This window comes from Dendrobates tinctorius, unplaced genomic scaffold, assembly GCF_039654945.1.
Source record: "Dendrobates tinctorius isolate UK_male_01 unplaced genomic scaffold, ASM3965494v1 ptg000013l, whole genome shotgun sequence".
In the NCBI taxonomy this organism is placed as follows: domain Eukaryota; kingdom Metazoa; phylum Chordata; class Amphibia; order Anura; family Dendrobatidae; genus Dendrobates; species Dendrobates tinctorius.
Window position 1 is genome coordinate 3,939,040 of NW_027361681.1, and position 24,231 is coordinate 3,963,270.

The 24,231-nt window shown below is 42.7% G+C and overlaps 1 protein-coding gene across 2 annotated transcripts in view; it reads right to left on the reverse strand.

Annotated features, from left to right (window-relative positions):
- Nucleotides 1-24,231, reverse strand: part of LRSAM1 (leucine rich repeat and sterile alpha motif containing 1) — a 91,702-nt gene that overhangs the window by 40,681 nt on the left and 26,790 nt on the right. The window contains exons 14-19 of one of the 2 annotated variants that reach the window (XM_073558316.1): nucleotides 21,018-21,062; nucleotides 20,823-20,893; nucleotides 18,010-18,109; nucleotides 17,342-17,429; nucleotides 17,183-17,257; nucleotides 15,301-15,381 (exon numbers count right to left, since the gene is read on the reverse strand). In XM_073558316.1, the coding sequence (XP_073414417.1) occupies nucleotides 15,301-15,381; nucleotides 17,183-17,257; nucleotides 17,342-17,429; nucleotides 18,010-18,109; nucleotides 20,823-20,893; nucleotides 21,018-21,062 (460 nt within the window). The remainder of the gene's footprint in view (nucleotides 1-15,300; nucleotides 15,382-17,182; nucleotides 17,258-17,341; nucleotides 17,430-18,009; nucleotides 18,110-20,822; nucleotides 20,894-21,017; nucleotides 21,063-24,231) is intronic. The other variant, XM_073558317.1, reaches the window with a different exon arrangement.

Sequence of the window (24,231 nt, forward strand, 5' to 3'; positions counted from 1 at the left end):
ACTTTTCACCCCACAGCAGTTGGCATCTAATTTTTCCAAAGATGAAAATACAACAGCGCCACCCTCTATGGATCGAAATTAGGTCAAATGTTAATTTTTAAAGTTAATTAACTTAGAAAATAAGCGAACCATAGAAATAACTGGCATGTTCTTTCAATCAGCACGAACAGCTCTATAAAATGCCTATTAGACAAAAAGTGAAGATACCGCTCATTTAAATAAATCATGTGCAAAGACTTTTCAGTAATGGACTTCTTACAATATTTGGGTTTATTTACCAATTGACACAAAAAAGGAAAATTAGAGAATGTAAAAAAGACGAGAAAAGGAAAACAAATTAAATTAAGAATTTAAATTATGGATTAAAGCAGAACACAAAAAACACAAACCTAAGAACATATGGAAAATGTAAAAGCAAGAAGCAAACAAAATACTAAAACTGTAGGACAAAAGAACTATACTAAAGCAATTCGGCGGTTGTCTCACTGCATTAGAGAATGTAACTCAGGATCAATACAGGATCAGTAATGTAATGTATGTACACAGTGACTGCACCAGCAGAATAGTGAGTGCAGCTCTGGGGTATAATACAGGATGTAAATCAGGATCAGTAATGTATGTACACAGTGACTGCACCAGCAGAATAGTGAGTGCAGCTCTGCAGTATAATACAGGATGTAAATCAGGATCAGTAATGTAATGTATGTACACAGTGACTGCACCAGCAGAATAGTGAGTGCAGCTCTGGGGTATAATACAGGATGTAACTCAGGATCAGTACAGGATAAGTAATGTAATGTATGTACACAGTGACTGCACCAGCAGAATAGTGAGTGCAGCTCTGGAGTATAATACAGGATGTAACTCAGGATCAGTACAGGATCAGTAATGTATGTACACAGTGACTGCACCAGCAGAATAGTGAGTGCAGCTCTGGGGTATAATACAGGATGTAACTCAGGATCAGTAATGTAATGTACGTACACAGTGACTGCACCAGCAGAATAGGGAGTGCAGCTCTGGAGTATAATACAGGATGTAACTCAGGATCAGTACAGGATCAGTAATATAATGTATGTACACAGTGACTGCACCAGCAGAATAGTGAGTGCAGCTCTGGGGTATAATACAGGATGTAACTCAGGATCAGTACAGGATCAGTAATGTAATGTATGTACACAGTGACTGCACCAGTAGAATAGTGAGTGCAGCTCTGCAGTATAATACAGGATGTAACTCAGGATCAGTACAGGATCAGTAATATAATGTATGTACACAGTGACTGCACCAGCAGAATAGTGAGTGTAGCTCTGGGGTATAATACAGGATGTAACTCAGGATCAGTACAGGATAAGTAATGTTATGTATGTACACAGTGACTGCACCAGCAGAATAGTGAGTGCAGCTCTGCAGTATAATACAGGATGTAACTCAGGATCAGTACAGGATCAGTAATATAATGTATGTACACAGTGACTGCACCAGCAGAATAGTGAGTGCAGCTCTGGGGTATAATACAGGATGTAACTCAGGATCAGTACAGGATCAGTAATGTATGTACACAGTGACTGCACCAGCAGAATAGTGAGTGCAGCTCTGCAGTATAATACAGGATGTAACTCAGGATCAGTACAGGATCAGTAATATAATGTATGTACACAGTGACTGCACCAGCAGAATAGTGAGTGCAGCTCTGGGGTATAATACAGGATGTAACTCAGGATCAGTAAAGGATAAGTAATGTAATGTATGTACACAGTGACTGCACCAGCAGAATAGTGAGTGCAGCTCTGCAGTATAATACAGGATGTAACTCAGGATCAGTAATATAATGTATGTACACAGTGACTGCACCAGCAGAATAGTGAGTGCAGCTCTGGGGTATAATACAGGATGTAACTCAGGATCAGTAATATAATGTATGTACACAGTGACTGCACCAGCAGAATAGTGAGTGCAGCTCTGGGGTATAATACAGGATGTAACTCAGGATCAGTACAGGATAAGTAATGTAATGTATGTACACAGTGACTGCACCAGCAGAATAGTGAGTGCAGCTCTGGAGTATAATACAGGATGTAACTCAGGATCAGTACAGGATAAGTAATGTAATGTATGTACACAGTGACTGCACCAGCAGAATAGTGAGTGCAGCTCTGGAGTATAATACAGGATGTAACTCAGGATCATTACAGGATAAGTAATGTAATGTATGTACACAGTGACTGCACCAGCAGAATAGTGAGTGCAGCTCTGGAGTATAATACAGGATGTAACTCAGGATCAGTACAGGATCAGTAATGTATGTACACAGTGACTGCACCAGCAGAATAGTGAGTGCAGCTCTGGGGTATAATACAGGATGTAACTCAGGATCAGTAATGTAATGTATGTACACAGTGACTGCACCAGCAGAATAGGGAGTGCAGCTCTGGAGTATAATACAGGATGTAACTCAGGATCAGTACAGGATCAGTAATATAATGTATGTACACAGTGACTGCACCAGCAGAATAGTGAGTGCAGCTCTGGGGTATAATACAGGATGTAACTCAGGATCAGTACAGGATCAGTAATGTAATGTATGTACACAGTGACTGCACCAGTAGAATAGTGAGTGCAGCTCTGCAGTATAATACAGGATGTAACTCAGGATCAGTACAGGATCAGTAATATAATGTATGTACACAGTGACTGCACCAGCAGAATAGTGAGTGCAGCTCTGGGGTATAATACAGGATGTAACTCAGGATCAGTACAGGATAAGTAATGTTATGTATGTACACAGTGACTGCACCAGCAGAATAGTGAGTGCAGCTCTGCAGTATAATACAGGATGTAACTCAGGATCAGTACAGGATCAGTAATATAATGTATGTACACAGTGACTGCACCAGCAGAATAGTGAGTGCAGCTCTGGGGTATAATACAGGATGTAACTCAGGATCAGTACAGGATCAGTAATGTATGTACACAGTGACTGCACCAGCAGAATAGTGAGTGAAGCTCTGCAGTATAATACAGGATGTAACTCAGGATCAGTACAGGATCAGTAATATAATGTATGTACACAGTGACTGCACCAGCAGAATAGTGAGTGCAGCTCTGGGGTATAATACAGGATGTAACTCAGGATCAGTACAGGATAAGTAATGTAATGTATGTACACAGTGACTGCACCAGCAGAATAGTGAGTGCAGCTCTGCAGTATAATACAGGATGTAACTCAGGATCAGTACAGGATCAGTAATATAATGTATGTACACAGTGACTGCACCAGCAGAATAGTGAGTGCAGCTCTGGGGTATAATACAGGATGTAACTCAGGATCAGTACAGGATAAGTAATGTAATGTATGTACACAGTGACTGCACCAGCAGAATAGTGAGTGCAGCTCTGCAGTATAATACAGGATGTAACTCAGGATCAGTACAGGATCAGTAATATAATGTATGTACACAGTGACTGCACCAGCAGAATAGTGAGTGCAGCTCTGGGGTATAATACAGGATGTAACTCAGGATCAGTACAGGATAAGTAATGTAATGTATGTACACAGTGACTGCACCAGCAGAATAGTGAGTGCACCTCTGCAGTATAATACAGGATGTAACTCAGGATCAGTAATATAATGTATGTACACAGTGACTGCACCAGCAGAATAGTGAGTGCAGCTCTGGGGTATAATACAGGATGTAACTCAGGATCAGTACAGGATAAGTAATGTAATGTATGTACACAGTGACTGCACCAGCAGAATAGTGAGTGCAGCTCTGCAGTATAATACAGGATGTAACTCAGGATCAGTACAGGATCAGTAATATAATGTATGTACACAGTGACTGCACCAGCAGAATAGTGAGTGCAGCTCTGGGGTATAATACAGGATGTAACTCAGGATCAGTACAGGATAAGTAATGTAATGTATGTACACAGTGACTGCACCAGCAGAATAGTGAGTGCAGCTCTGCAGTATAATACAGGATGTAACTCAGGATCAGTACAGGATCAGTAATGTATGTACACAGTGACTGCACCAGCAGAATAGTGAGTGCAGCTCTGGGGTATAATACAGGATGTAACTCAGGATCAGTAATGTAATGTATGTACACAGTGACTGCACCAGCAGAATAGGGAGTGCAGCTCTGGAGTATAATACAGGATGTAACTCAGGATCAGTACAGGATCAGTAATATAATGTATGTACACAGTGACTGCACCAGCAGAATAGTGAGTGCAGCTCTGGGGTATAATACAGGATGTAACTCAGGATCAGTACAGGATAAGTAATGTAATGTATGTACACAGTGACTGCACCAGCAGAATAGTGAGTGCAGCTCTGGAGTATAATACAGGATGTAACTCAGGATCAGTACAGGATCAGTAATGTATGTACACAGTGACTGCACCAGCAGAATAGTGAGTGCAGCTCTGGGGTATAATACAGGATGTAACTCAGGATCAGTAATGTAATGTATGTACACAGTGACTGCACCAGCAGAATAGGGAGTGCAGCTCTGGAGTATAGTACAGGATGTAACTCAGGATCAGTACAGGATCAGTAATATAATGTATGTACACAGTGACTGCACCAGCAGAATAGTGAGTGCAGCTCTGGGGTATAATACAGGATGTAACTCAGGATCAGTACAGGATCAGTAATGTAATGTATGTACACAGTGACTGCACCAGCAGAATAGTGAGTGCAGCTCTGCAGTATAATACAGGATGTAACTCAGGATCAGTACAGGATCAGTAATATAATGTATGTACACAGTGACTGCACCAGCAGAATAGTGAGTGCAGCTCTGGGGTATAATACAGGATGTAACTCAGGATCAGTACAGGATAAGTAATGTAATGTATGTACACAGTGACTGCACCAGCAGAATAGTGAGTTCAGCTCTGGGGTATAATACAGGATGTAACTCAGGATCAGTAATGTAATGTATGTACACAGTGACTGCACCAGCAGAATAGGGAGTGCAGCTCTGGAGTATAATACAGGATGTAACTCAGGATCAGTAATGTAATGTATGTACACGGTGACTGCACCAGCAGAATAGGGAGTGCAGCTCTGGAGTATAATACAGGATGTAACTCAGGATCTGTACAGGATCAGTAAGGTAATGTATGTACACAGTGACTGCACCAGCGGAATAGTGGGTGCAGCTCTGGAGTATAATACAGGATGTATCTCAGGATCAGTAATGTATGTACACAGTGACTGCACCAGCAGAATAGTGAGTGCAGCTCTGGGGTATAATACAGGATGTAACTCAGGATCAGTAATGTTAGTACACAGTGACTGCACCAGCAGAATAAGGAGTGCAGCTCTGGGGTATAATACAGGATGTAACTCATGATCAGTACAGGATCAGTAATGTAATGTATGTACACAGTGACTACACCAGCAGAATAGTGAGTGCAGCTCTGGAGTATAATAAAGGATGTAACTCAGGATCAGTACAAGATCAGTAATATAATGTATGTACACAGTGACTGCACCAGCAGAATAGTGACTGCAGATCTGGGGTATAATACAGGATGTAACTCAGGATCAGTAATGTATGTACACAGTGACAGCACCAGCAGAATAGTGAGTGCAGCTCTGGGGTATAATACAGGATGTAACTCAGGATCAGTAATGTGCAGTATGTACACAGTGACTGCACCAGCAGAATAGTGAGTGCAGCTCTGGAGTATAATACAGGATGTAACTCAGGATCAGTACAGGATCAGTAATATAATGTATGTACACAGTGACTGCACCAGCAGAATAGTGAGTGCAGCTCTGGGGTATAATACAGGATGTAACTCGGGATCAGTACAGGATAAGTAATGTAATGTATGTACACAGTGACTGCACCAGCAGAATAGTGAGTGCAGCTCTGGGGTATAATACAGGATGTAACTCAGGATCAGTACAGGATAAGTAATGTAATGTATGTACACAGTGACTGCACCAGCAGAATAGTGAGTGCAGCTCTGGGGTATAATACAGGATGTAACTCAGGATCAGTACAGGATAAGTAATGTAATGTATGTACACAGTGACTGCACCAGCAGAATAGTGAGTGCAGCTCTGGAGTATAATACAGGATGTAACTCAGGATCAGTACAGGATAAGTAATGTAATGTATGTACACAGTGACTGCACCAGCAGAATAGTGAGTGCAGCTCTGGAGTATAATACAGGATGTAACTCAGGATCAGTACAGGATAAGTAATGTAATGTATGTACACAGTGACTGCACCAGCAGAATAGTGAGTGCAGCTCTGGAGTATAATACAGGATGTAACTCAGGATCAGTACAGGATCAGTAATGTATGTACACAGTGACTGCACCAGCAGAATAGTGAGTGCAGCTCTGGGGTATAATACAGGATGTAACTCAGGATCAGTAATGTAATGTATGTACACAGTGACTGCACCAGCAGAATAGGGAGTGCAGCTCTGGAGTATAATACAGGATGTAACTCAGGATCAGTACAGGATCAGTAATATAATGTATGTACACAGTGACTGCACCAGCAGAATAGTGAGTGCAGCTCTGGGGTATAATACAGGATGTAACTCAGGATCAGTACAGGATCAGTAATGTAATGTATGTACACAGTGACTGCACCAGTAGAATAGTGAGTGCAGCTCTGCAGTATAATACAGGATGTAACTCAGGATCAGTACAGGATCAGTAATATAATGTATGTACACAGTGACTGCACCAGCAGAATAGTGAGTGCAGCTCTGGGGTATAATACAGGATGTAACTCAGGATCAGTACAGGATCAGTAATATAATGTATGTACACAGTGACTGCACCAGCAGAATAGTGAGTGCAGCTCTGGGGTATAATACAGGATGTAACTCAGGATCAGTACAGGATCAGTAATGTATGTACACAGTGACTGCACCAGCAGAATAGTGAGTGCAGCTCTGCAGTATAATACAGGATGTAACTCAGGATCAGTACAGGATCAGTAATATAATGTATGTACACAGTGACTGCACCAGCAGAATAGTGAGTGCAGCTCTGGGGTATAATACAGGATGTAACTCAGGATCAGTACAGGATAAGTAATGTAATGTATGTACACAGTGACTGCACCAGCAGAATAGTGAGTGCAGCTCTGCAGTATAATACAGGATGTAACTCAGGATCAGTAATATAATGTATGTACACAGTGACTGCACCAGCAGAATAGTGAGTGCAGCTCTGGGGTATAATACATGATGTAACTCAGGATCAGTACAGGATAAGTAATGTAATGTATGTACACAGTGACTGCACCAGCAGAATAGTGAGTGCAGCTCTGCAGTATAATACAGGATGTAACTCAGGATCAGTACAGGATCAGTAATATAATGTATGTACACAATGACTGCACCAGCAGAATAGTGAGTGCAGCTCTGGGGTATAATACAGGATGTAACTCAGGATCAGTACAGGATAAGTAATGTAATGTATGTACACAGTGACTGCACCAGCAGAATAGTGAGTGCAGCTCTGCAGTATAATACAGGATGTAACTCAGGATCAGTACAGGATCAGTAATATAATGTATGTACACAGTGACTGCACCAGCAGAATAGTGAGTGCAGCTCTGGGGTATAATACAGGATGTAACTCAGGATCAGTACAGGATAAGTAATGTAATGTATGTACACAGTGACTGCACCAGCAGAATAGTGAGTGTAGCTCTGCAGTATAATACAGGATGTAACTCAGGATCAGTACAGGATCAGTAATATAATGTATGTACACAGTGACTGCACCAGCAGAATAGTGAGTGCAGCTCTGGGGTATAATACAGGATGTAACTCAGGATCAGTACAGGATAAGTAATGTAATGTATGTACACAGTGACTGCACCAGCAGAATAGTGAGTGCAGCTCTGGAGTATAATACAGGATGTAACTCAGGATCAGTACAGGATCAGTAATGTATGTACACAGTGACTGCACCAGCAGAATAGTGAGTGCAGCTCTGGAGTATAATACAGGATGTAACTCAGGATCAGTAATGTAATGTATGTACACGGTGACTGCACCAGCAGAATAGTGAGTGCAGCTCTGGGGTATAATACAGGATGTAACTCAGGATCAGTAATGTATGTACACAGTGACTGCACCAGCAGAATAGTGAGTGCAGCTCTGGGGTATAATACAGGATGTAACTCAGGATCAGTAATGTAATGTATGTACACAGTGACTGCACCAGCAGAATAGGGAGTGCAGCTCTGGAGTATAATACAGGATGTAACTCAGGATCAGTAATGTAATGTATGTACACGGTGACTGCACCAGCAGAATAGTGAGTGCAGCTCTGGGGTATAATACAGGATGTAACTCAGGATCAGTACAGGATCAGTAATGTATGTACACAGTGACTGCACCAGCAGAATAGTGAGTGCAGCTCTGGGGTATAATACAGGATGTAACTCAGGATCAGTAATGTAATGTATGTACACGGTGACTGCACCAGCAGAATAGGGAGTGCAGCTCTGGAGTATAATACAGGATGTAACTCAGGATCTGTACAGGATCAGTAAGGTAATGTATGTACACAGTGACTGCACCAGCAGAATAGTGGGTGCAGCTCTGGAGTATAATACAGGATGTATCTCAGGATCAGTAATGTATGTACACAGTGACTGCACCAGCAGAATAGGGAGTGCAGCTCTGGGGTATAATACAGGATGTAACTCAGGATCAGTAATGTTAGTACACAGTGACTGCACCAGCAGAATAAGGAGTGCAGCTCTGGGGTATAATACAGGATGTAACTCATGATCAGTACAGGATCAGTAATGTAATGTATGTACACAGTGACTACACCAGCAGAATAGTGAGTGCAGCTCTGGAGTATAATAAAGGATGTAACTCAGGATCAGTACAAGATCAGTAATATAATGTATGTACACAGTGACTGCACCAGCAGAATAGTGACTGCAGATCTGGGGTATAATACAGGATGTAACTCAGGATCAGTAATGTAATGCATGTATACAGTGACTGCACCAGCAGAATAGTGAGTGCAGCTCTGGAGTATAATACAGGATGTAACTCAGGATCAGTAATGTATGTACACAGTGACAGCACCAGCAGAATAGTGAGTGCAGCTCTGGGGTATAATACAGGATGTAACTCAGGATCAGTAATGTGCAGTATGTACACAGTGACTGCACCAGCAGAATAGTGAGTGCAGCTCTGGAGTATAATACAGGATGTAACTCAGGATCAGTACAGGATCAGTAATATAATGTATGTACACAGTGACTGCACCAGCAGAATAGTGAGTGCAGCTCTGGGGTATAATACAGGATGTAACTCGGGATCAGTACAGGATAAGTAATGTAATGTATGTACACAGTGACTGCACCAGCAGAATAGTGAGTGCAGCTCTGGGGTATAATACAGGATGTAACTCAGGATCAGTACAGGATAAGTAATGTAATGTATGTACACAGTGACTGCACCAGCAGAATAGTGAGTGCAGCTCTGGGGTATAATACAGGATGTAACTCAGGATCAGTACAGGATAAGTAATGTAATGTATGTACACAGTGACTGCACCAGCAGAATAGTGAGTGCAGCTCTGGAGTATAATACAGGATGTAACTCAGGATCAGTACAGGATAAGTAATGTAATGTATGTACACAGTGACTGCACCAGCAGAATAGTGAGTGCAGCTCTGGAGTATAATACAGGATGTAACTCAGGATCAGTACAGGATAAGTAATGTAATGTATGTACACAGTGACTGCACCAGCAGAATAGTGAGTGCAGCTCTGGAGTATAATACAGGATGTAACTCAGGATCAGTACAGGATCAGTAATGTATGTACACAGTGACTGCACCAGCAGAATAGTGAGTGCAGCTCTGGGGTATAATACAGGATGTAACTCAGGATCAGTAATGTAATGTATGTACACAGTGACTGCACCAGCAGAATAGGGAGTGCAGCTCTGGAGTATAATACAGGATGTAACTCAGGATCAGTACAGGATCAGTAATATAATGTATGTACACAGTGACTGCACCAGCAGAATAGTGAGTGCAGCTCTGGGGTATAATACAGGATGTAACTCAGGATCAGTACAGGATCAGTAATGTAATGTATGTACACAGTGACTGCACCAGTAGAATAGTGAGTGCAGCTCTGCAGTATAATACAGGATGTAACTCAGGATCAGTACAGGATCAGTAATATAATGTATGTACACAGTGACTGCACCAGCAGAATAGTGAGTGCAGCTCTGGGGTATAATACAGGATGTAACTCAGGATCAGTACAGGATCAGTAATATAATGTATGTACACAGTGACTGCACCAGCAGAATAGTGAGTGCAGCTCTGGGGTATAATACAGGATGTAACTCAGGATCAGTACAGGATCAGTAATGTATGTACACAGTGACTGCACCAGCAGAATAGTGAGTGCAGCTCTGCAGTATAATACAGGATGTAACTCAGGATCAGTACAGGATCAGTAATATAATGTATGTACACAGTGACTGCACCAGCAGAATAGTGAGTGCAGCTCTGGGGTATAATACAGGATGTAACTCAGGATCAGTACAGGATCAGTAATGTAATGTATGTACACAGTGACTGCACCAGCAGAATAGTGAGTGCAGCTCTGCAGTATAATACAGGATGTAACTCAGGATCAGTAATATAATGTATGTACACAGTGACTGCACCAGCAGAATAGTGAGTGCAGCTCTGGGGTATAATACATGATGTAACTCAGGATCAGTACAGGATAAGTAATGTAATGTATGTACACAGTGACTGCACCAGCAGAATAGTGAGTGCAGCTCTGCAGTATAATACAGGATGTAACTCAGGATCAGTACAGGATCAGTAATATAATGTATGTACACAATGACTGCACCAGCAGAATAGTGAGTGCAGCTCTGGGGTATAATACAGGATGTAACTCAGGATCAGTACAGGATAAGTAATGTAATGTATGTACACAGTGACTGCACCAGCAGAATAGTGAGTGCAGCTCTGCAGTATAATACAGGATGTAACTCAGGATCAGTACAGGATCAGTAATATAATGTATGTACACAGTGACTGCACCAGCAGAATAGTGAGTGCAGCTCTGGGGTATAATACAGGATGTAACTCAGGATCAGTACAGGATAAGTAATGTAATGTATGTACACAGTGACTGCACCAGCAGAATAGTGAGTGTAGCTCTGCAGTATAATACAGGATGTAACTCAGGATCAGTACAGGATCAGTAATATAATGTATGTACACAGTGACTGCACCAGCAGAATAGTGAGTGCAGCTCTGGGGTATAATACAGGATGTAACTCAGGATCAGTACAGGATAAGTAATGTAATGTATGTACACAGTGACTGCACCAGCAGAATAGTGAGTGCAGCTCTGGAGTATAATACAGGATGTAACTCAGGATCAGTACAGGATCAGTAATGTATGTACACAGTGACTGCACCAGCAGAATAGTGAGTGCAGCTCTGGAGTATAATACAGGATGTAACTCAGGATCAGTAATGTAATGTATGTACACGGTGACTGCACCAGCAGAATAGTGAGTGCAGCTCTGGGGTATAATACAGGATGTAACTCAGGATCAGTAATGTATGTACACAGTGACTGCACCAGCAGAATAGTGAGTGCAGCTCTGGGGTATAATACAGGATGTAACTCAGGATCAGTAATGTAATGTATGTACACAGTGACTGCACCAGCAGAATAGGGAGTGCAGCTCTGGAGTATAATACAGGATGTAACTCAGGATCAGTAATGTAATGTATGTACACGGTGACTGCACCAGCAGAATAGTGAGTGCAGCTCTGGGGTATAATACAGGATGTAACTCAGGATCAGTACAGGATCAGTAATGTATGTACACAGTGACTGCACCAGCAGAATAGTGAGTGCAGCTCTGGGGTATAATACAGGATGTAACTCAGGATCAGTAATGTAATGTATGTACACGGTGACTGCACCAGCAGAATAGGGAGTGCAGCTCTGGAGTATAATACAGGATGTAACTCAGGATCTGTACAGGATCAGTAAGGTAATGTATGTACACAGTGACTGCACCAGCAGAATAGTGGGTGCAGCTCTGGAGTATAATACAGGATGTATCTCAGGATCAGTAATGTATGTACACAGTGACTGCACCAGCAGAATAGTGAGTGCAGCTCTGGGGTATAATACAGGATGTAACTCAGGATCAGTAATGTTAGTACACAGTGACTGCACCAGCAGAATAAGGAGTGCAGCTCTGGGGTATAATACAGGATGTAACTCATGATCAGTACAGGATCAGTAATGTAATGTATGTACACAGTGACTACACCAGCAGAATAGTGAGTGCAGCTCTGGAGTATAATAAAGGATGTAACTCAGGATCAGTACAAGATCAGTAATATAATGTATGTACACAGTGACTGCACCAGCAGAATAGTGACTGCAGATCTGGGGTATAATACAGGATGTAACTCAGGATCAGTAATGTAATGTATGTATACAGTGACTGCACCAGCAGAATAGTGAGTGCAGCTCTGGAGTATAATACAGGATGTAACTCAGGATCAGTAATGTATGTACACAGTGACAGCACCAGCAGAATAGTGAGTGCAGCTCTGGGGTATAATACAGGATGTAACTCAGGATCAGTAATGTGCAGTATGTACACAGTGACTGCACCAGCAGAATAGTGAGTGCAGCTCTGGAGTATAATACAGGATGTAACTCAGGATCAGTACAGGATCAGTAATATAATGTATGTACACAGTGACTGCACCAGCAGAATAGTGAGTGCAGCTCTGGGGTATAATACAGGATGTAACTCAGGATCAGTACAGGATAAGTAATGTAATGTATGTACACAGTGACTGCACCAGCAGAATAGTGAGTGCAGCTCTGGAGTATAATACAGGATGTAACTCAGGATCAGTACAGGATCAGTAATGTATGTACACAGTGACTGCACCAGCAGAATAGTGAGTGCAGCTCTGGGGTATAATACAGGATGTAACTCAGGATCAGTAATGTAATGTATGTACACAGTGACTGCACCAGCAGAATAGGGAGTGCAGCTCTGGAGTATAATACAGGATGTAACTCAGGATCAGTAATGTAATGTATGTACACGGTGACTGCACCAGCAGAATAGTGAGTGCAGCTCTGGGGTATAATACAGGATGTAACTCAGGATCAGTACAGGATCAGTAATGTATGTACACAGTGACTGCACCAGCAGAATAGTGAGTGCAGCTCTGGGGTATAATACAGGATGTAACTCAGGTTCAGTAATGTAATGTATGTACACGGTGACTGCACCAGCAGAATAGGGAGTGCAGCTCTGGAGTATAATACAGGATGTAACTCAGGATCTGTACAGGATCAGTAAGGTAATGTATGTACACAGTGACTGCACCAGCAGAATAGTGGGTGCAGCTCTGGAGTATAATACAGGATGTATCTCAGGATCAGTAATGTATGTACACAGTGACTGCACCAGCAGAATAGTGAGTGCAGCTCTGGGGTATAATACAGGATGTAACTCAGGATCAGTAATGTAATGTATGTACACGGTGACTGCACCAGCAGAATAGGGAGTGCAGCTCTGGAGTATAATACAGGATGTAACTCAGGATCTGTACAGGATCAGTAAGGTAATGTATGTACACAGTGACTGCACCAGCAGAATAGTGGGTGCAGCTCTGGAGTATAATACAGGATGTATCTCAGGATCAGTAATGTATGTACACAGTGACTGCACCAGCAGAATAGTGAGTGCAGCTCTGGGGTATAATACAGGATGTAACTCAGGATCAGTAATGTTAGTACACAGTGACTGCACCAGCAGAATAAGGAGTGCAGCTCTGGGGTATAATACAGGATGTAACTCATGATCAGTACAGGATCAGTAATGTAATGTATGTACACAGTGACTACACCAGCAGAATAGTGAGTGCAGCTCTGGAGTATAATAAAGGATGTAACTCAGGATCAGTACAAGATCAGTAATATAATGTATGTACACAGTGACTGCACCAGCAGAATAGTGACTGCAGATCTGGGGTATAATACAGGATGTAACTCAGGATCAGTAATGTAATGTATGTATACAGTGACTGCACCAGCAGAATAGTGAGTGCAGCTCTGGAGTATAATACAGGATGTAACTCAGGATCAGTAATGTATGTACACAGTGACAGCACCAGCAGAATAGTGAGTGCAGCTCTGGGGTATAATACAGGATGTAACTCAGGATCAGTAATGTGCAGTATGCACACAGTGACTGCACCAGCAGAATAGTGAGTGCAGCTCTGGAGTATAATACAGGATGTAACTCAGGATCAGTACAGGATCAGTAATATAATGTATGTACACAGTGACTGCACCAGCAGAATAGTGAGTGCAGCTCTGGGGTATAATACAGGATGTAACTCAGGATCAGTACAGGATAAGTAATGTCCGCATCGCTGCGTGTGGCAGCGGGAGACCAACGATCAGCAAGCTCCCAGCGCTGTAAGGCCTCTTTCACACTTCCGTTTTTGACCATCAGTCAAAATCCGCCAGTTTTTGAAAAAAAACGGATCAGCCATTTTTTTTGGCGGAGCCGTTTTTTTGCCCATTAAGTTGCATTACCGGCCGATCTTGACGGATGGCCATCTGTTGGATCCGTTTTTTTGCGGATCCGCCAAAATGTTTGCGTCCGCCAGCATGCCTGGACGGACCCTGCAACGTTTTTTTGGCTGTAGGATCCGCATTTTACAGTGCGCATGCCCGGAGAAAGGAAGTCATATCTCTCTCTCTCATCGCTTAGTATTACTTTCAGGTGGAGAAACTTTTTAAAACTTTTTTTTTTTCCTGGTGCTAATTATTGAATGATCTGCCCACAAAGAGACGAGACACACGACCGAAAAGTGTTAGTGACAAGGAGAACCCTGGACAAGACTGACAAACGGACAGGACAGACTCGAGACCAAGAGGAATCTTAGCAAGACAAGACACAAGACTGGACACCACATGGCATTAGTCCTCACTTAAATCAGTGAGTTATGAGGCATTGGTTACCTTGTGCCTCAGGAGTAAAGGCTGGCACTGCCTGTATTGATATACCAGCAGCGACCCATCCCAATAGGGGGGGGGGCACATTGTAACAATGATTGTAAAATTTCCTACCCCGCCACCCGATCAACTCATGCTGCTGAGGTTTGGAAAAAAATAAAGAAAATATAAAACAAAGCTTCCAGGGGGATTTTTGTACTGATTCCCCGGGGCTGACGACATACCTGGAGTTCCTTCGTTTCCAGTTCTTGCCTCTTTACCTCCAGCTGAGTCAGCTGCATTAACTCAGCCTCTATTAATAAAATCTAGACAGAAGATGAGACAGTAGGGTTCGGGTGAACAGGATCGTGCTTACGGAGCAAAGCCTAGGGGGAAGGATGGGGTTGGGGGTGACCTCTGCGCAGCCTAGGGGATAACCCCCATGGGTGCAGTAGGTTCGGTGTCGCAATGCATGCAGCGGATGACTAAGATTCCCTGCATACGTGGCAAACGTACATACAATTCTAGGTAGGCAATTACTTAAAGGGGCATTCCCATCTGTTATTGCTAGGATACACCATTACTTTATGATCCTGCATCAGCGCTGAAGCTCCTTCATTCAGGAACGGTGGGGGTTCCAGTAGATGTACCCCTCCTAATCATGAACTGATAACATATCCTAGTGGTAGTCCTCTAAATTGTCCCCTAAAATTAAAGATTGCAGATTAGCCTGCAATATCAAACAGAAGCCCATGCCATGTTTTTTCCTCTAAAACTTTACAATATCCTTAATTGTTCAATTTACACTTCCCTAATAAGATCGTGTCGGATAAAGGAGCTGCAGGGGGTGCGCTTTAGCTGGACTAATGGAATTGCCATTTAAGCAACTGCCTAAATTATTTTGACTCCTAGAAGCTACTAGAAAGAGCAATTACAGATTTAGCAAAACAGTCGGAGTTGACAGAAAATACCTTAACTTGCAACTTTCTTCATTTTATTTTTACTCTAAACCTTTGCAGATCTCACAGCTGAGGGTTTGTTACAAGTGCACCCGCCTCTGCCAGTTAAAGCAGAATAACTGCACACATCTCTCTCCCAGTTTTGTTACAAAGTATCAGTGCAGGAAAAAAAGAAAATGTACCAGACTGGATGAAACTGTAGCAAACCTTCAGCTGCCAAAAGTGTTTGGTCTAGTTGGGTTTTTCAGTCTCCGGATGTAAACAGGAATGATCCTATTCACTGACAGGATTCAGAGATTTTAAAAATGGTGAGAGATTGAAACATAAAGTGAAAAAAAGTCCTTTTGAAATTTTCTGCGAATCTCGACGACATCATAAAAATAGGGAAAATTGTATAAGCTTCCACAAAGAGCGAGAATCAGCGATTAGGCAGGTAAAATGTCCTGCTGAGTGGAAATAAGCGGCAGCGATGGCGATTATTAGCGGCTTATCTCCCTCCGCAGAAGTACCAAAGCCAGACGGGCATATCCAGTGGTTGCCAATCTTTAACAGACTTGTGTCTATAGCTGGCACGGTTACTACCCTCCCGCTTACTCTGTGCAGATTCTTTCCGTTTTTCTTATCACGGATGTGGCGCAAGAGTAAAAGAAGAAAAAAAAATAGCAAAGCCAGGCGGAGAAAGAGAGCAACACAACATGCTACAATGTTGGCAATGAAAGGGAGGAGAGCTTCATAAAAATAAATTCACGGATCAAAGGTTAACTGTAGGTAATACATGGGCATTTCTGGCTAAAGCAATTTTTAGTTTTTTGGTTTTTTTTTTGACAAACCGGATGGCCAAATCTCTATCACACTGGTTGGGATATGACGCACAGGTTGTGCGCCCCTTTGTTTACCAGGCACAACGCCACACGCTTTGTTCGTGGCAGTGCTTGGGACTGCAAGACAGTCCCATGTAAGTGAACAGGACAGCTCATCTGATGGTATGGGACAGGGTGCATGCTTACCCCCATATCATAAATGTTGACGGTGTATTAAATTCTGTTTATCACCTTTGCAACTGGTCGGAGTCATTTTTTGGGCTGCGCCAGCATCCAGCTGGATTACATAGACTGAATGCTGTGTCTGCTCCTGAAAAAATGGCAGCCCCACACTATACCTCAAGTACCTGTTCTCGTATCTGCCGATGCATCAGATCCTTCTTCAGCTGCAGGGCCTCGAAGGCCGCCTTCTGGATTTCAGACTGGAAAAGAGAGTTAAGAACGGTTATGTGCACCCCACCCTGTGCTATGGCCACGCAGCGGCTCATATGGGGCAACGTCCGTACCTCCTGCAGGATCTGGCTGATGGCTTTATTCTGACCCAGCTGCTGCCAGGTCTGAATCTGCTGAATCTTACGATCCATTTCTGCCAAGCTGAGAAAAGGGAACATCGGGTGTTATTACAGTATGTCTAATACAGGGCCAAAAAGGGGGGTAGGGGGTGACCAAGATTTACAGGACACCACCTAGAATCGCTGTGACTTTTCATATGTTGCCAGTGCTATAATGCAGTGTAATGGTTTTACCTAGAGTATCCCTTTAATCATCCCCACTGGTGGGGGTCTACAAGCCAAAATTCCATCAACCACCAGTGTGGAATCAAGGGGAGTATTTGGCGGTCTCAGTGGACCTCCTGTCAAGGATCAGGATTTGGCTGGTGGGCTATACATAAGATATTCTGTACAGACATCCATTGTTTTTTTAACCTTTAAATTGGGTAACTGTAAATAACATTTGTTCAAATCACCTATCACCGACTGTTCCAATCTCCGCGGCTGAAGGGGTCTCATATAGGAAATGATTAATGGCTCATCACTGATCTCCAACATGCGGGGATAATCATTACCAAACGCCTTGAGGGTGCAAGTTATTAGGTGACATATGACGAGCCCCCACGCAATCATTGACCGCTCTCATGCGTCACTCCAGTCAGCGGTGGATTTTTCCATCTCACCTGGAACAGGTCTCATAAACCATCTCTTGGCGCCGAGATTCGTACGTCATCTGCAGCAGTTTGTTCTTATAAGTTTCTGCCAGCATTTGCTGCATCGCCGCTGAAAAGAGAGAAAAACATTGTGTAAATGTAATACAGCTTGTGTAGGCTTTAGTGCAACTGTAAAACCTGGAGATGTAGGACATTGAACACATATCACGTGTAGCCTGGCTCCGTTGCTAGGAACCAATACACCGCGTTCCAAGTTATTATGCAAATTGGATTTAAGAGTCAGAAAGATGTGGTTCGCATGGGGTCTCGGGGTCTTTGGATATCTGAAGTCAATCTCAGACACCGGTGATAATTAGTTTCCCAGGTGAGCCCAATCAAAGTAAGGCCATGTGCACACGATGCAGATATCCAGCGGATCCGCAGCGGATTTTACCGCGCAGAAACGCTGCATATCTGCATTGTGATGTACAGTAGCCTGTTATATCAATAGAAAAAAAAAACAGCTGTGCAGACGCTGCGGATTTTTCTGCGCGGTTTTCTTGTGGTTCAAAATATGCAGCATGTCACTTCTTTTGTGCGGTTTTCCATCTCCCCATTCTCCAAATCCGCAGGGGAAAACCGCGCAAGAAAACCGCAAGAAAAAAGGAAGAAATCCGCAGGAAAAATGTAGGTCATTTGACCTGCAAATTTCTTCAATTCTGCGCGGAAAAATCCGCAGGGCAAAAAAGTACGTGTGCACTTAGCCTAATACTACTGAAGGCTCTGCTCCCACATTCCGTTTTTGCAGCTTTTTTATGCAAATTTTCAGCTGCGTTTCGCAGTACCAACAAAGTCTATGAGATTTCAGAAATCTCATGCACACATCTTGGTTTTTTTTCGTGACTGTTTTGTCAAAGAGTTTGGTTTTTACAAAATGCAGCATGTCACTAATTTCAGTATTTTTGCAGTGTTTTTCACACACTGAAAGCAATGGGTGGTGCAAAAATGCAGGTATCAGGTTTTGTTACATTTTTGGTGCCAAAACCTGATGAAATTAATTCAGATTTTTTTTTATGCACTAAACTTTATCAGCATGTACAAGAGACAAATGTACCCTGACAAAAACGCAGAAAAAAAAGAAAAAAGCCGCAAAAAACACCCGGAAAAACCTGCTTTCTGAAAGCAGCTAAAACACAGATTAAACTTGGCATAAAAAACCCACTGCAAAAACGCAACTTGTGAACATAGCCTATGAAGGATATTTCACATTATTAAGCAGTAACAGGTTTCAAGCAATATGGGAAAGAAAGGATCTCTCTACTGCCAAAAAGCGTGAAATAGTGTAATGCCTTGTACAAGGTATGAAAACATTAGATATTTCCCAAAAGCTTAAGCATGATCATCGTACTGTGAAGAGATTTGTGGATGATACAGATGAGTTTGTGCAGATAAAGGCATAATGAGGAAGGTCATCAGATTAAGGGAAAAGTTGCTAAAATACCATTATAAAGCAGTAAACAGATATTTGAAGCTGCTGGTGTCTCTGGAAACCTGGGAACCTGAAGGTGTAGGATCCTACAGAGGCTTGTAGTTGTGCAAAAACTTACTATTTGGCTGCCCCTAAACAGTGCTCACAAGCAGAAACTGTTGCAGTGCGCTCAGACATAATGAAGACTAATTTTAAACAGTCTTGTTTACTGATGAGTGCCATGCAACCATGGAAGGTCCAGATGGTTGGTGGATGGCCACCATGTCCCAACAATGCTGTGACATCAGCAAGGAGGTGGCGGGGTCATGTTTTGGGCTGGAATCATGCAGACAGCAGGTAGGCCCTTTTATGGTCCTCGATGATGTGAAAATGACCTCGGCAAAATATATAGTTTCTAACAGATCACTTTTTTCTATGGTAAAATGAATCATGCCATCCATAGCAAAGTCATTTTCATGCTGACAATGCACCATCTGAACCTTTGGAGTATCTTCAGTTAAAATATCTATGAGGGCGGAGGGGGGGCATTTGACATCAAAATATCAGCTAAGGGAGGATATTCTGACATCCTGCAAAGAAAATCAAGCAAAAACTATCCAAAAACCCATAAGTTGAATGGATGCCAGAATTGTGAAGGTGATATCATAGGGATCCTACAGTATGGTAACAGGTTACTTCGCCTGTTAAAAATTTTTTGATTGCAAAAGCATTTCACTTCAGTAAATGTGGCCTTGTAATGCTGGAAATTCAGCAAATGGCCATTTTCAGTTCTTTACAACCATTAAAATATTCGGACACTTTGTTGTAAAGAATAATTTGGAACAGTTCATGTTGCATTTTATCACTGGGAGGTTTGTCCAATAAAATGTGATTTATCGACCACATTTACACATTCAGAAATTTATATAAGTATTTATAAGCTAAAATCAAGGGTGGAACAATCAGGGGAAAAGTATAACAGAAACTCATCACCACTTCTGTATTTATCACCCACTGCTGGTTTGGCTAACAAATACTGATGAGAAATACTGACCAAATACTGATATTGTGACCGTACTCTAATGTTTGTTAATTTGAACATTAAACTGACTCATTTGCAGCAACCATTTAGGAAAATCATCAAAAAAGAGCATTTGCATAATAATTTGGAAGGCAGGTAGTCCACATCAGTAGGGGTCAGAAGTACTATGTTTGCAGGTACATCCCTTTTAGGAAGCTAGTTCCATAAATCTTGTATTATAAAACTCTACATTTGGCCTTATCAGTCTGTAAGTGCGTGACAATATGTCCACATTTACAGCTGCTATGGGGTTAGCTATCCAGCTGACTAAGGCACCTGAACAGCAGCACTTACCCGCCACTTCTTTACGGCGCAGATTTTCTGCCTCTTCCTGCGTAATTGCCATCAGCTGCTCCATTTTAATCCTGCAAAGATGAAACTATATGAATAAATGGAGATAAATGAAAACTCCCAACGCAGAACAGCCCGTGTCTAATATTATAATGATGAAGTTACGTTAAGCCTTTCCATATTCATTAATGGCCTCACCTCTCATCCTCCAGGGACTTCAGAATAGACGCACTCTGCTTCTGTCTGCAAATTAATGGTAAGGTTTAATGAGAAAGAACCCAAGAGCAAATCAGGCAATGCAAAGAAGAAAAAAAGAGGCGTTTGCATATATACTATGAAGGGATTTCTGCTCTCTGGTAGCAGGTTGGAGACACACAGGGTTTTATATCAAAGCAGAATAAGTTTACTGTCCTTAAACTTTAGAGCTCCAAGATGAAACTGTCCTTTTTTCAGCACAAATTGAATAACAAAACAGTCCTCTCCCTGGGCAATGTAAAATAAATTACATGGTCTAACAAACTTGTTATTACAGGAACATCTCTGGCTGCAGAGCAGACTATCCACCAGCCTCAGTACACTCCACTACTGCAACTACACCAGGTGCATTTCAATAGGCCAGTAAGATCAGGACTGGAGTATGGGAGCGACCTTTCCCACGCAAGCTCTTTTGGTCGTTCCTAAATCCCAAAGTCAAAATCCAGTCAAAAATCTAACCATCTCAGCAACATATACCTGCCATCCAAAACCTGACCTTTTGCTTTCTTACATACCTCACCCCCTTCCTCCACTGCCCAAAATCGGGGCTGGGTGCCATCTGCCAAAAAACAGTGAACCCTTGACAGAGCATCCGAATTTCCATATGGCTTACTGAGCCTGCTCTACAATTGAGTAATTTTCTCGCATGGAAAAAGCCTTCTACCCAAGTAGACCATCAGATATTCCTCCCCATTTATCTCCTTGGACATGACAGCTCCTAGCCCGACATCCAACTCATCTGTCTGGACTATGAACGCTCTAGTGAAATCCGGCACTACCATCACTGGTTGCCTACAGGCGCCTAGACTAAGCTCCTCAAATGCCCTCTCAGCATCAGGAGGCCATTTAGCCATAACTGATTTTGTGCCCTTTAGATTGATTAGAGGGGCTATTATTACAGCAAAGGTAAGGACAACCTGCTTGTAATGTCCTACAATTCCCAGGAATGCTCTGACCTGGTTTTTCCTGAACGGGTGAGGCCAACTCTGTATTGCCTCCTTAGAAATTACCTCCAGGTGGGCTTTAGAACTCCTATAGGGCTTTAAATTGACACGAGCTTAATGCTCAGTGGTATCTCCTGCTTAATGACATTGGTGAGACCTGGTAACTCCGAGAACATGTACTTATTTTGGTGTAACAATTTCTGGCACTTCTGTTTTTTGGGAAGGCAACAAAGTTTTTGTCAGTTTGATACCCTCAAATTCGGAATCCGACTTGGTAAACAAGCAAGAAGTTTAGAATGGGTTCCCATTCTACCAGGGTTACAGTGGGTTGATATCATATATATCGGGAAGGGTTTCCTTTTCCCTGGCTGGTGTACTTTATAGTTGACCTTTCCCACCTTTTTCCATACCTGATCCCCTGGCTTAAATTTTCTCACTCACTCACTGCCTGATTAAACCCACTGGATGGTGCTTCTTATGCCTTGAGGAGGCACTTTTTTTTACCTTGGACCTCACTTTAGTTCCTCCATACAACTGATCATTATTACTGGCATAATATGGAAAACAATAATTGGCTCCCGAGGAACACCATTCAACGCTGTTATATTTTTCAGAGTACCTTTTACCAATAAGTCCCAGACCTGGGCAGACCCATAGTTGTCCTGAGACACCTCCAGGTTAGGTACATTGGCTTCAGGGCATGCTTCCTCATCCTCCTCTCTAGCCAGTACAGTGAAAGGAAATTCACTGGTTACATCATATGACCTTGTTACCATAGACTACTCCTGGTGGCACAACTGGACTACTGGGTGCTACAGCTCTAGCCTATAAGTCCCAGAGCAAAGGAAAATCTCGTCTGATAACAATAGCATGCAATAAGTCATGGACCATTCCTACTTTGTGTGACATAGAACCATGGTCTGTGCATACGTCAACTGGGGCCATGGTATAGTTTTTGAAGCCTCAATGGATACACCTTCCCCCCACCCTCTACCCAGGGACTAGCAGATGTGAAAATATGGAAATTAATTGTATAACAAAACTCTGAGTCCAGATATGGTCACATTGTTAACAGCTATAGTCACACCTGACACAGCTGAGGTCCCTCATGTCACCAGGGCATGGTACCGCACTGCATGCAAAATCTGCAAAAAGGGAAGCATCAGCCCACGGAGCAGTCCATCAGTTCTGGGGTCTAGGAAAATGGACTGCTATATGACTCTGGGCAAAACACCTTCAACAAACAATGGTACAAGATGTACCCCTTGAACCCAGCTCTACCCTCAGAGGTAGCCTTGGGCCCCTTCTTTTGGGTATCCCAGAAAGATGACTTCAGGCTCCCTTGACTGCTCAGGGAGTTCTCCATAGCCAAGTATTTTTCCATGAGGCTCACAAAGTCATCTGCATTCTGCGGATCTCCATAAGCAACCCAGTTTTGCATGGCTTTAGATAGCGAGTGGATAAATCAGTCCACTACCACTCTTTCCACCATCTGTGCCAGAGAGCAGGACTCAGGCTGCAGCGATGTTTGCACCAGGTATAACAGGTCGAACATCTTGGACAGGGGAAACTTGTCCCTGTGGTAGCGCCAGAGATGAACTCATTGCGCCCTGACTGTCAGGGTTACACCCAAACATGCCATAATCTCTGCCTTCACCTTGCCATACTCCTTGGCATCCTGCAGAGCAAGGTTGTAGTACACTTTCTGAGGTTCCCCAGTACGTTTCAGAGCAAGTACCTCTGACCATTGCTCTGGGGGCAATTCTTCCCTGTGTGGAACCCTCTCAAAGACAGTCAGGAAAGCCTCAATATCATCCTTCACAGTAATTTTTTTCCAAGGCCTCTCACACTGTTTGCCTCACACGAGTATCTTCACTTTAGCTGAAATTTGATTTCCTGTTGGTTCCGCTGCTGCTGATACTGCAGATTGGCCTGGACCAGTTGCTTAGTAATAAGCTCCTCCATTCTGTCTTTAAAATGTGATCACCTGTGTTCTTTGGAATTTCTGCCCACATTCTCCACCAATTATAGGAGCTTCAGCTCTATGGTAGCCGCTTGGATATGCACAGGCAAAGGGGTTTTATATCAAAACAGGATAACATGGATAATCCTTCATAAACTTTACAGTTCCAAAATAAAACTGTTGTGAGCTCATCTGTTCATTCATCTTTTGTGTCCGAGGATCTCCCTCTTCTGGTGAAGGAAGGTAGTGA